At 42.8% G+C, this 13,497-nt stretch overlaps 2 protein-coding genes across 7 annotated transcripts in view; one reads left to right on the top strand and one right to left on the bottom strand.

The window, feature by feature from the left end:
- Nucleotides 1-898: 898 nt before the first annotated feature.
- Nucleotides 899-13,373, bottom strand: Oxsm (3-oxoacyl-ACP synthase, mitochondrial). 2 transcript variants are annotated; one of them, XM_090322454.1, is made up of 3 exons: nucleotides 12,937-13,373; nucleotides 4,385-5,389; nucleotides 899-2,872 (listed from the first exon to the last, which is right to left on the bottom strand). In XM_090322454.1, the coding sequence occupies exons 2-3, from the start codon at nucleotides 5,356-5,358 to the stop codon at nucleotides 2,470-2,472; spliced, it is 1,377 nt and encodes a 458-aa protein (XP_090178580.1). In that variant the 5' UTR covers nucleotides 5,359-5,389; nucleotides 12,937-13,373; the 3' UTR covers nucleotides 899-2,469. The 2 variants fall into 2 exon arrangements, with proteins under 2 accessions (XP_090178580.1, XP_090178572.1); XM_090322446.1 differs by lacking the exon at nucleotides 12,937-13,373 and adding an exon at nucleotides 6,445-6,499.
- Nucleotides 12,760-13,497, top strand: part of Ngly1 (N-glycanase 1) — a 66,668-nt gene continuing 65,930 nt past the window's right edge. For 2 of the 5 annotated variants that reach the window (XM_090322414.1, XM_090322387.1), the window contains exon 1: nucleotides 12,770-12,957. In XM_090322414.1, the coding sequence (XP_090178540.1) occupies nucleotides 12,827-12,957 (131 nt within the window). In that variant the 5' untranslated portion in view covers nucleotides 12,770-12,826. Of the gene's footprint in view, nucleotides 12,958-13,168; nucleotides 13,251-13,497 lie in introns of those variants that run through there. The other 3 variants (XM_090322423.1, XM_090322433.1, XM_090322405.1) reach the window with 3 other exon arrangements.

The following is a 13,497-nucleotide window of genomic DNA, read 5'->3' as shown; positions in this document are numbered from 1 at the left end:
TTAATCTCAAGTAGAAAATTTAAGCCAGGCAAGCACAGATTCCGGTCATGAGCCAGTGCTTTCCACTATTCTGTGGACAAAGGGTTTCCTGTGGAGAGCATTAGCATAATATTTAAGCAGACATCAAAAAACAAGATGTCAGTTGAAAGGAGCCTGGAGAGGTCAGCCAATCTACCTACTGCTAGAAAGAGGAGGCCTGAACCAGCTGAGAAAGACAATCTTTCAACCTCTCATCTCTTCAGAAGGAATTTTGCAAGCAACCCTGTTGATGTTTAATGCTTCAGACTGCTTATTTTAGGGAAGAATTTAAAGGTTTATTTTAGGGACATCTTTTACCTCGACAAACTTTTCTCCTTTTAATGAGTCCCAATGACAACTATATGCCAGTAAGTTGACATATATAATCAAAAACACATATTTGTTGGATTTAGCAGCTAAGCTTGTAAAAGGAGCTAGACACAGGAATGTAGTCTATATACCTACACTTAAACAAAATCTGTATAACTACACTTACATAAAACTCTAGAAAATAATTCCTATCTACCCAATCAGAAAGTTCTTCAATGTTGATCTACAGCTGAGATTGACTACAAAAGTACATAAAGGAATGTGTGTGATGTATGTGTGTGTGTGTGTGTGTGTGTGTGTGTGTATAAATTGATCAAAGGTTATTGGACTATACACTTAATATGGATGCATTTTCGGATAGGGGCATGGCTGAAGTATTAGGGCACTTGCCTCTTATGTGCAAGGACCTGGTTGAATTCCCAGTACCTCTAAAAAACTGTTAGTGTATTAAATAAGGCAATATGTTGGTGATAATTAGATTAACAATCAACCAATAATGGTTTTTTAAGAAGAATGAAAAGTTTAATGGAAAGCCTTGTTGTATGGCTCTGCTATAGACATGTTTGTTTTTTTTATATAATTGAAACTTTTTTATTTGCCCAAGTAACAGAGGAGGGCTATGAGTTCAAATCCCATCACTATCTAAAATAAAATAAAGCATTCAATTTTCAACTCTGTAAGAAATTTAGGTTAGAACATCCTGTTTCATCCAAACAACTATGCAACCATCTTATAGTTCCCCTCTGCAGTTTCCTTTTGTCTATATTTCCTCCAGGGAATTGTCTCCCTATAGTCTGTTCCTTGGTATGCAGTCAATGGTATTTCTTCAAACAAAGAAAGTGACAGTCATTCCCAGTAGCCCTCATTCTTCTTCATGTGTGGGTTTGACTAGGGAGAGCTAAGATAGCTACAGAGAGAAATATGGATATTTGCTTGAGGGATGAGACATCATAGTTGTGAGACCTATTTCAACAGCTTCCACAATGCTGTTAATTCATCCTCTGACATCTGATCCTCCAGTCTGAGGTACACATGGCAGAGAAAGGAAAGACCAATGTTTACTTTTTTTTTTTTTTTTTTTTTTGCCAGTCCTGGGCTTGAGCTTAGAGCCTGAGCACTGTCCTTGGACTTTCTCAAGGTTAGAGCTCTATCTTGAGCCACAGCACCACTTCTGGATTTTTCTATGTATATGGTACCAAGGAATTAAACCCAGGTCTTTGTGTATGCTGGGCAGGCACTCTACCACTAGGTCAAACTCCCGGCCCAACTTTTTCTGGGGCTTGAACACTGTCCTTGGGCTTTTCCTCAAGGCCAATGCTCTATCACTTGAGCCACAGCACCAACTGCAGCTTTTTCTATTTGTCCAGTACCAAGAAATTGAACCCAGGTCTTTGTGCATGCTAGGCAAGCACTCTACCACCAGGCCAAACTCAGCCCTCCAATGTTTACTTTCAATTACAAGCTAGAATACAACAAGGAATTATAACCTGCCAGTTCTTTTTGCTTTACATTTTGGTGGCCCAAACAGTAGCATGCTAGCCCTGAGCAAAGTAAAGCTGAGGGACAATGCCCAGGCCCAGCATTCAAACCTGATGACCAGTGTAAACATTAAAAAAAAAAAAAAAAAAAAAAAACTAAGTTCCTCAGGAATTCCCCCTGACTACTTCAAATGCCCTGTCTGCGGCAGAGAAGATCAGTTTATGTTTGGGTGAAGTGGGTAAATGTCTGGTATAGAACACATTAAAACCAGGGAAATCTGTTCCCTTAACAACTTCAGCCAAGTCACAGCTAAAACCAAATGGCAAGCTAATTAACCCACTTGATATAGTCATCATTACAGCACCCAATATTAAAAGTGGGCTCTATTTCAAGCCACAAATGTTTTTCTAAGCAATGTTTACAATGCTGACCCAATAAAAACTGGTGCAATTGTTAAAAAAAAAAAAACCTTTCCCCAACAAATTTTATCATACACCAAATATCAACTTTGTCAAGACTGAGAAATCCTAACAATAACCAAGAGTATCTTGGTATTACTATGTAAATATATACATGTATGTATATATCACTTCTACATTTATAGAATTTGAAAAGCCAATCTTTAATTAAAAGTTACTTTCCCTATATGCCAGCAATACACAGTGTTGCGTTTGTACCACCAAAACCAAAGGAATTGGTAAGTCCAATACATCTTTTCTCTGTTTTCCATTCCTGAGCCTTTAGTGGAACATAATTAAGATCAAATTCTGGTTCTGTACAATCCAGGTTTAAAGTAGGTGGTAGTCTGCGGTGGTAACAAGCCAGTGTGGTAAAAGCTGCCTCCACTGCCCCTGCAGCTCCCAGCAGGTGTCCGGTTGCTCCTTTCGTTGAGGAAACAGCAAGGGCATATGCGTGGTCTTTAAAAAGACGCTTAATAGCTTGGTTTTCAGCAGCATCTCCCAGTGGGGTGGAAGTAGCATGTGCATTGATATAGGAAATCTCTTCAGGTTGTACACCTGCATCTTTTATAGCAGCAGACATGCATCTAGAAAGAAAAGAAATTTATCAGAACCATGTGTGTTCTAGGAGACTCCTTATCTGAATGGCTCATATGAAAGAAACAAAAGTATTCCAGTACACTGGATGAACACCATCTTGCATGAAAATGTCTTACCCAGTGGCGTGGGCTTATTCATCACCATAGGTTAAATATACTAACATAATGAGAATATAATCTCAAATCAAATGTAATTACATTCATCTGAAATGGCATTTTTCCTTAGGGGAAAAAATATGGACTAATTTCCTTGTGGGAATTTCTTTGAGAAGGGACTGGAAAGATTTAATTTTGTGTATTCTTTTGTGCTTAATATTTTTTTTTTCAATACTGGGGTTTGAATTCAGGGTCTTGAGCTTGCTCGACAGGTACTCTGCAACCAAGCCATGCTCCAGCCCTTTGAATTACTTGGTACATTCTCCAACAACCTAGTAGCCTCAGCCCTTTAAACAGCCTTTCAAAGTCCTCTTTAGTTAAGCTCTAAGAATTTTAAGTACAGAATTAGGAAGCCAAAAATTAAACAAATCTAACTTATAAAAAAATCTTTGGAAGATCTTTTAGAAATGTCAATGTAAACATCTTTTCTTTGGTTCATATTCTCTGGATAGACAGCTCAGAATGTGATTTCAGATATGTCAAAAGGTTCCCTACATCGATCAATATATATTCATAAACTGCTTTGTTGAATGGCAATTTCTTTGTACCACTATTTAAAATAATAATTTAAAAAATCTTGGCTTAGAAATGGTTCTGTGGCTCAAGGGGTAGGGAGGTAGCCTTGAGCTGAAGAGCTCAGGGGCAGCACTCAGGCCTACAGTTCAAGCCCCACGACCAGCAAAATAAATAAATTAATTAATTTTTAAAAAATTCTTGTCTTAAAAAGGCATCCCCTAAATGTCACTACTTGTGCATATAACTAATGGCCATGATTGACAGGACCAGCCCAGCACATGGCTCACTTCTAGGAATATAGTACTTGAACCGGAACCCATCTGCACCCATTCATTTCCTACCACTGTCCATGGCTGCCATCACACTACAATGGCAGACTTAAGTAAGACTAAGAGATCCTATGAGCACAAAGCTCAGACGATTACTATTTGTCCCTTTACAGAAAAAAGTTTAATTCCTGGCTGATTGATATGGATAAGACACAATATGATCTAAAAAAGCTGTGCTATGAACTAACACACTAAATTATCAAGGAATTTTTTTAAAACTTAACTTATTCGTTAGTTCTTCTACAACAATAATTGGCATGCTATTAGAAATTTTGTCTTTAGGCATGCAGAATCATCATCACATAACAACTTGTTAGGAATGAAGAACCTTAGCTGCAGAAGTAGCTAGCGCAAGTGGCAGAATGTCTGCCTAGTAAGCCTCAAACTCTAGTATCACAAGTCAAATGTTCTCAAACATTTCAAGCAAAATGTTAAAAAAAAAATTGTGTAGTTTCAAACACAAATATATCCCCAAACCAACTGTTACAATTTTCTTTACCTTAAGGCACCTTCTCCTTCAGGATCAGGAGCAGTTATATGACCAGCATCACCTGAAAGTCCATAGCCCAAAACTTCTGCATAGATCCGAGCCTTCCTTTGAACAGCATGTTCATGTTCTTCCAGCACCAACACAGCAGCACCTTCTCCCATTACAAAACCATCTCTCTTTGGATGAAATGGTCGACAAGCCAACTTAGGATCTGAGTTTGTGCTCAGAGCCCTGGCCCTGGAAAACCCAGCAAGAGACAGCGGACTAATGCAAGAATCTGTACCTCCTGCCACCATCACATCAGCATCCCCATGGGATATAAATCTGTAAGAATCTCCCACAGCATGAGCGCCTGTAGTACAGGCTGTGGATACTGCATGATTGGGACCCTTGAGTTTATATCGAATGCTGACCTGACCTGCAGCCATATTAATCAGAATCTTAGGAACAAAGAATGGGCTGACTTTATTATAACCTTTTGTCTGAAACATTAAGGCTGTTTCAGAAACGATTTCAAGAGGAACCATGCCCATGCCAATTGCAACACCAGTAGCCACTTGATCCTCTTCTGATTGAGGGTACCAGCCAGAATCTTTCAGGGCTAACTCTGCAGCCCCAATGGCCATGATAGTGGGAGAAGACATGGACTTGATATCTGATTTGGACACAAAATTTTGTTCATTGAACTGACCTTCCTCAAAACCTCTTGGCACACAAGCAGCAACACTGCAAGGGATACTCTTATACTCTTCACCAAGCAGTGAACCAATTCCACTTTCTCCACGGAGAAGAGCATCCCATACTAAGTGAGTCCCCACGCCAAGGGGAGTCACTAAGCCAATGCCTGTAATGACAACTCGCCTCCGCAATTTGGATGTTGGCATAGTTCCAAGAAACCTTTTACTTATTACCCGTTGGCAAAATCTTGAAAATAGATGCGTGCTTGTAATATTTAGGAAATGTTGGCAGCAGTGTGACAACATGATTGAGATTCAGACAGCCAGAAATATATTCCTGTAACAGACAACAGACAGGGAATATTCAGTTTAAGGGTATAAGAGCAGCTGAGGTGCTTCTTTCCGGGAGGTGACTACTGTCAATTATTAATGAGCACGGAGAAAGTAAGGTGCCAGGAGCCAGTGTCTTATGTCTGTACTCCTAGCTATACCAGGAGGTTGAGATCTGAGGGCTGAGGTTTGAAGCCATCCCAGGAAAGTCCTTCAGTCTTAGTTCCAACTAACCACTTGTGGGTTCAAGTCGTAAGGCTCTCACCTTAAGAGCATAAATGCAAAGGAGAAAGTGATAGAGACAAAGACATGCGCTAATCTTAAACTACATATTATCACCAAACCATCGGCCTTATAAATCACTCCATTTTAAAAACTGTTATTGCCCTAAACATTCAAAGTCAAGGTGAACTGATAACTCTATTTGTTAAAACAGAATTGGGTTTTTTTTAATTTTATTTTTATCTTAAATTGTATTGTCAGAATGATGTATAGAGGGGTTAGTTACATTCATAACGAAAACTAGGCAGGTACCCCATAACCTGGTATGGACTGCTGTGAGCCTCTCCCCCTGCCGCCCCCACCCCTTCCTTTCCGGGATTTCTGAGGATTTACTGTAAATGGTATTTCCAGTGGCAATGACATAGCAAACACATTCAGAGGCCCACTTATAGAGGTGGCACGAGTGGGCTTTTTCTTTCATACCCAGGAACAAACAGTATTTTAGAAAGGTCTAGGACTAAGAAGATCCCTGGGTCTGGAGCCACCGAGGCCTTCAAGGAGGGAAAAAAAGGAGTCTGTCCCCCTCTCCAATCTAACAAGGGAAGGAGCCGGTAAGGGGCCTTCCACTGCAGCGAGCCGGAGGCCCGAGGGGCGGGGAGAAAAGGAATGCAGCCCTTCCCAGCGCCGCCTCTAACTCTCGCGCCAGGAAACCAAGGAGTGCGCTTAGAACTGAGGGCAAGAAATTGATTCTGGGCCTCAGATCTCCCGTCGGAATCCAACCCCGACCGGGTCTGGGGGAGTGGGAGAAGCGAAAGCTGGGGAGCCTGGACCGCATGGTACCTGTCACTGGGACAGCGCCGCCGCGCGACCAGAGTCCTCCCAGAGTCCTCCGAGTGGACGCTGGCGTGCGCATGCGCACGCGCGACGTGCGTCTCCACGTCCCACCGCGCACGCACGGACGCACGGGAGGGCAGGCGCTTCGGCCTGTGGTCCTTGCACGGCGTGACCTTGCTCAAGGTCAGATGGGCGGAGGACACGGGGACTCTCGGCCCGGAACCCCAGTGCGTCGCAAACACAAGGACCTGCACGCCATGCGGTGGAAACAGCGTTTTCTTCGTCCACCGCAAAGGAGAGTTTTTTGTTGTTGTTCTGGCAATAACAAAGCCCCTGTGTTCTTTAATCCTGGGAGGACACCATAGTATTCTGAAATCCGGAGAGGAAATTACTGTAGCCGCAAAGTTTATTTATGGTAGCAAGAAAAGCAGAACTAACCAGCATGCCGAGCATTGTGGGTTACATAACTTTTTTTGGGGGGGGGGGGGCTTTCTAGATACTATTCAATCATTTAAAATAAAATTTTTATTTTATTTACTTTGCCAGTCCTGGTGCTTGAGCTCAGGGCCTGGCCACTGTCCTTGAGCTTTCTCGAGGCTAGTGCTCTATCTCTTGAACCACAGCACCATTGTTGGTCTTTTCTGTGTATGAGGTACCAAGAAATCAGAACACAGGGCTTCACACATGCTAGGCAAGCACTCTTACCAGTTGGCCATGCTCTAGGCCCCTAAAATTATATCTTAAGGCTTTAGAAACTATTTTTTTTTTGTAGGTGAACATTAGTGCCCAAGTTCCTGGAGTGCTTGTTAGGAGATGTTACAAAACAATACATATGGATCATTTTGAAAATCTGCAGATATACAATGATTGCAGTTTTCTTGACATTTTTATCACATAGTAATTTTGTAAGTGTTTTACCTCATGTATGGTTGTGCTCAAAATACCATACCCAAACCTGGTGTGGTGGCTCATGCCAGTAATCCTAGCTACTCAGGAGGCTGAGATCTTAGGATCGAGGTTCAAAGCCAGCTTGGGCACTAAAGAACATGAGACTCTTATCTTTAACTAACCACTAGAAAACCAGAAGTGGTGCTGTGGCTCAAAGGGGTAGGGTGGTATCCTTGAGCTGAAGAGCTCAGGGATAGTGCCCAGGCCAAGAGTTCAAGCCCCAAGACTGAGAAAGAAGAAAAAACATATCATTTTCTGGAACAGAAACAAGAAAATGGGGTCAATTGTTCCCAAATATATGAAGAATTTAGTATCGCTGTTAGTTGGTTAGAGCTAGTTGTGGGTATATCAAGGGAAAATATATAAGACTTTAAAGGCAAGAAATAATAAGGTGGTATTTGTCAACGCTCTGCTGTTCATCATTTAGGGAATTTCTTTAGATATAGGACTGACCATAAAATCTACATGGAAATCTTCTAGTTATATTTATGTTTTTTGGTAATATCTCTTAAAAATCATTATTTCTAAGTACAAGTATTTTCCCTTGGCTTTTTCCTAGTTAATTCAGGATTTAAATGAGTTTGGAAATGTCATTTGTCTAAAACAGTTCGGGAAAGCCCATTTTGACCTTGAGTCATCTTTGATCCTAGGCCTATCCAATCACTTATTAGTATGAACCTCATTCAGGGAAACAAAAGTTCCATTAAGAATTAAACACACCTAGCCGAGTGCAGTGGCTCACACCTGTCATCCTAGCTACTCCTGAGGCTGCGATCAGAGGATCAAGGTTCAAAGCCAGCTCAGGCACAAAAGAACCTGAGAGTGTTATCTCCAATTAACTTCTAGAAAATGGGAAATGGGGTTTGGCTCAAGGGTAGGGACAATGCCCAGGCCAAGTTCGAGCCCCATAACCCCCCCCCCAAAAAAAACCAAGAATTAAACATGCTTCGTTATATAACAAAATTTGATAGATAAAAAGTACCCAATATTTGCTCTTTAAAAAAAAAAAAACAATTGCTGTACAAAGGCTTCTAAATTTTTCTTTGAAACTAAACTCATGAAAGTTTTAATGTGTTTTTTCTAATATTATAAAAGAAACAACATCTGAAGGAAACGTACAAAAACCATCATTTTAATTTTTTTTTGCCAGTCCTGGGCTTGAGCTCAGGGCCTGAGCACTGTCCTTGGACTTTCTCAAGGCTAGAGCTCTACCACTTGAGCCTCAACACCACTTCTGGCGGGTTTTTTTTTCCTATGTATGTGGTACCGAGGAATCAAACCCAGGTCTTCGTGCATGCTAGGCAAGCACTCTACCACTAGGCCAAACTCCAGGCCCCATCATTTTAATTTTAAGGTGTCATAGATTGTATGATATTCTAATAGTTGTGCATAACTAAATCCCTTCGTGTTTGCTACAGAACCATGGGGTTTTCTTGCACCCAATTAACTAAATTGGTTCCATTTTATTATGGCTCCTGGTAAGACTTGAGTTTCTTTCCAAATATAGCAGTCATTTTCTACCAAACAAACTTTCTACCCAGCAAACTTATCTCACTTTTTAAAAATGCAATGGGAGAAATCAAACCCAAACCACTCTTCAAGCACAAGAGGCAAGTATACTATAACCAAGCCCCTGAGCTGCACACCAGGCTCACTGTATTTTTTATTATAATTTTCTCATCTCTATACTTGCCTTCTATTTTCAACAAACATTCATTTTCCTCCCGCTTCCTGCTAGAAAGTAGAGTACAAAAAATATTCTTAGTGTAGTGGAGGGAAACTAATATATAATATACAAACTATTAAGTGCTATAGAAGAAAAAATATAGTAAAATTAGCATATTATTGTGGCACAAGATGACAATCAGGTCAGTGTGCCCTTACTCATTAAGTCAGGAAAGGTTTCAAGGAAGTGACTCTTGAATTGCATGTTAAAACTGGTGCCTGCTGAGTTAGTAAATTAGCTGGGGAAGGACTTCCAGGATTAGGAAGAGAACAGGAACCTGGAAACATACACTGTAAACATGGCCAATGTCAAATTTGAGATATGGGATAAAAAAATTAAAAGTGTAAGAGTAGGGGTGGAGGGCAGATCACAAGACTTGAGTGTCTTATAACAAGGCCTTTAGATTTGATCCTGTAGTCTGAATACTATATGCTAGCATATAGTCTAATTTGGAGAGTACATTATTTTACTCACTCTAAATTCCCCTAGAAAGGGCCTGAAAAATGTAATTGCCTTCACTATTCTTTCTTACTTCTTTTCTTTTTCCTTGAACAAGCTACTTCATAGACTAAGTTACCTTCTTGGATCCTAACACCATTTGACTTTAGAATGTAGAGATAGAAAACACATGCTTCAATAGATGGATGCTCGAGATAGATCCCAAGGTTGGTAGTATACAGAGTAAATAGGAAGAATATGGAAATGGACACAGGGAAGAGTTAAGACTGAGAAAAACATAAGGAAAACCTGACCTAAGTCATTGACCAGAAGGCAGGAAATGTTGAGAAGGAAACTTTGCTAGGATAATTTGTGATTAAGTGTTTTGGATTCTTTCACAGAAGTCTCTCTTTCCTTAACCTCTGAGTTGAAAGATGCTGTTCAAATTCTCCCACCCCATAAACTCCTCCTTTGAAACTAAAGTTCTTAAACTTATCTGTGTATTGGAATCACTGAAGGGCTTGCTACAACACAAATGACTGGACCCCACCTCTCAACATGAAGCTTGACCATCTTTGCTGGCAAGTTTCCTACTGAGGCTGACATAGCTGTTTAAAAAAAAAAAATTTATGACCTCCACAAAAGGGAGGAGCTTGCTTATCTCCTTCATTGCTCTTAGTGCCTGGACATAATCACTTCATAAATACTTGATAAAAGAATGAATGAACACACACACACCTTCATGCCCTAACATTGGATACTGTACATTCTCTTTTCTGAATGTTTCTTACCAAGTGATTTTTGTTTTCTTTTTTACTTACACCCTTTTTTATGCCAGTGGAAGAACTATCTGGATATAAGTTAGTTCATTATTTTTGTCTTCCTTACAGAGTAAGAATCTCTCATGTTCTCTTCAGACCACTTTAAAGCAGACAGAATACTGTTAATCACTTAATATAACCAGACAATAGTGAATTACTACATTAATTCCTGGGTGGCTTCTATCTTTTTTCTATTTGCTGTGGCTATTATTGAGGTCAATGTTTTCTTTTTTAAAAAACAAAAGAGATCATGGTAAAAATGTACTTCACAACTTATTTCTATAAAAATAGGGCCATCGTGTTTCAATATTAAGGATGTTCTTAATAAAATTTTTGTGGGAATTCTGGAAAAATACCATTATATTGGAACAAGAAAAAAAAGAATAAAATTAACAGATGATTTAGGAGTGAACCATACTTTAGTTGAATCAATGAGTATAGAGAGGTTAAAAGTAACTTAATATTCTTAAGTTTTCTAAAGGAAATTGAAGAATCTAAAAGGTTCAACTTGACAAGTGAAGGAAGCAAGCTGAGAAAACAGTGAAACAAAATCCTTCACTGCATAAGTTCCCTGAATACTATTCTAAATGCTGGTAACCAAAGAGATGGTACTCAAAAATTGTTTTTTCTTATAGGATGTAAAACATTTATAATCCATTATAGTTGACTTCTGTCAACTGTTAGTAGCCACTGACTAAGGTCCCTGAATTATTCAACTGTTATGTCAGAAAAATATTAGTCATTTAACTATTGGGAAAAAAATTTAATTCTGTAGCTATTAACACATTACCTAATAGACATGACATTGTTTTTCTTTCTTCCTTGCTTCCTTCTTTCCTCTTTCATCCCCTCTCTCTCTCTCTCTCTCTCTCTCTCTCTCTCTCTCTCTCTCTCTCTCTCTCTCTCTTTCTCTCTCCCCCCTGTCTTTTCCTTCTTCCTCCCCCCTCTCTCTTTTTCTGATGCCCATACTGAAGCTTGTACTCAGGTTCTTTTGCCCTTCATTGCCATTTGGCTTCTTTGCTCATGGCTGAGACCCTCCCACTTGAGTCATGCCCCCAAGTTCCACAAAATCTTATTTGGGGGGAGGGGCGAGGTGTTCTAGGGCTTGAATTCAGTGCCTGGGCTCTCTCCCTGAGCCTCAAGGCTAGTGCACTACTTCTTGAGCCTTAGTACCATTTCCAGCCTTTTCTGTGTATGTGGTACTGAGGAATCAAACCCAGGGCTTTGTGCATGCTAGGCAAACACTCTACCACTAAGCCACATTCCTAGCCCTTGTAATATTCTTTAAGTTGGTCAAAATTCTAATTACTAAAAACTTACATACCTTTGGTAATGACTAGTAACTGAAAGGGATGGAATAGCTAAGAGTCTTATTCAGAGACATTAGAAGCAAATAGATAATGAGGTATGAAGAATAAGAAAACTGAGTAGCTCAGGTCTATAATCCTAGCTACTCAGGAAGCTGGGATCTGAGGGTAGTGGGTTGAGGTCAGCTTAGGCAAATTCCAGACACTTTTATCTACAATTAATCATCAAAAAGCTAGAAGTAGAGGGTGGCTCATGTGGCAGAGCAAACGGGAGAGCAGCACCCCAAGCTGAAAAAGCTAAGCTCAAGGCCCTAGGTTCAAGTACCAATACTCTCTCTCTCCCTCTCTCACACTCACACACACACACTTGCTTTCACTCTCACACACAAGAATAAAAAAGTTACGCAAATAACATCTTAAAAACATAAGATCAACCAAAATATTAGTTGAGGTTTGCAAAGGATTTTTCTACAAAAAAGGAGGCCACTGGTAAACATATTTTCAGGCGGCAGAGGATAGAAAAGGTGAGGCTGCCGAACAAGAATCACAAAGTCATGCTTATAACTATGTCGATGAAAACTTTGCTACTGTTATTGCTCCCTCATCCTACGTTGTGATCGTGCGTTTTAAGCAGTCTCCAGGGCAAGGTAAACTAAGTCCACGACCTGTTAACACCTGGTCACATGCCATGTCAAGGAGCAATCCTTTGTAGTGGAATAACACTGAGTAACACTGGGAATCGGGAAAGAATCCACAGAGAAACCCAGCAGAAAGGGAAAGGCAGTGGCGGGGTCTCCCGGCCCCGCGGCGCGGGGGGAGCCGTGACTGCACTAAGCATGCACCAACAACCAGTGCCAGCAGCCAGCACCAGCTCGCCACGTCGCCGGGCCACCGCCTGGCTCGCGGGCCTTCAGGGATCCGCAGAGCCCGGAGTCCCGCCCCTCTCCGAGGAACCCCGCCCATGCGGCCTGGCCCCGCCCCCGTGTCCTGGCCCCGCCCCCAGACTCCCTCCGGCTCCGTCCCGTTCCCTCCCTCGTCTTCCCTCGCCCCTTCAGCCTCCGCGGCGTTGCAGCGGCCGCGTCGAGGCGCCTGCTCAGTGCGGCGGCCCCGGGCGTGCGAGGGGCGGTGACGGCCGCGGGCGTTCAGGCATGGCGGCAGCCGCGCTGGGTAACGCGTCGGGTTCGGTGTCCCCGGCGGTGGCCGAGCTCTGCCAGAACACCCCGGAGACCTTTCTGGAGGCCTCCAAGCTGCTGCTCACCTACGCCGACAACATCCTGAGGTGCGGGCGGACCGGCCGGCGGGGGTGGGCGGCCGGGGTCAGGGCCGGGCGGTGGGGGGGGGGCGGCGGGGCGGCGCCGGGGAATCGGCGGGCCCGCCCACCCCGCACGGGCGGGGGCAGAGTTCACCGCTGTGACCCGGCCCTCGACGGCGGCGCCGGGGCGACCGCGGGCGGGCGCGGTGGGCAGCCCGGGGCTCCGCCCCTCTCCTCGTCCGGAGCCCCGCGGGGCGGCTTCCCCGGGAGGTGTTCGCTGGAGAACCCGCGGCCACGGAAGCGTCCCACAGCCGCAGGTGGTGGGTGCGCAAAACTTGTGTGACGGGGAAACACTGCCTTCGGTGCTCTGCATCCCGGCGTCACCCTCTCGAGTCGGCCGGGGAGACGCGGTGAAGGGAGAGCTAGAGTCGTCGACTCTGCCGTCGGGAAAAAATACGGGTCCCTCGCGCACCTGGGGAGCCCAGAGGCGAGGCCGATGAGTCATTTTCCGCTTCAACTGGTAGATCGGCGACGGGCTGCCTCAGGATCAAGGTTGGGTGGGAGAGG

The sequence above is a fragment of the Megascapheus bottae genome, chromosome 2, assembly GCF_031878675.1.
Source record: "Megascapheus bottae isolate mThoBot1 chromosome 2, mThoBot2.hap1, whole genome shotgun sequence".
Lineage (NCBI taxonomy): Eukaryota > Metazoa > Chordata > Mammalia > Rodentia > Geomyidae > Megascapheus > Megascapheus bottae.
The sequence above is the reverse complement of the archived record's forward strand: the minus strand, read 5'-3'. Positions and strand labels throughout refer to the sequence as shown.

What these genes read in the sequence shown, in the direction of transcription:
- Oxsm (XM_090322454.1), bottom strand. Translation starts at nt 5,358, where the DNA reads ATGTTGTCACACTGCTGCCAACATTTCCTAAATATTACAAGCACGCAT. An exon ending in GAAGGAGAAGGTGCCTTAAG is followed by an intron (nt 2,873 to 4,384) that starts GTAAAGAAAATT and finishes TTTTCTTTCTAG; the next exon opens with ATGCATGTCTGCTGCTATAA.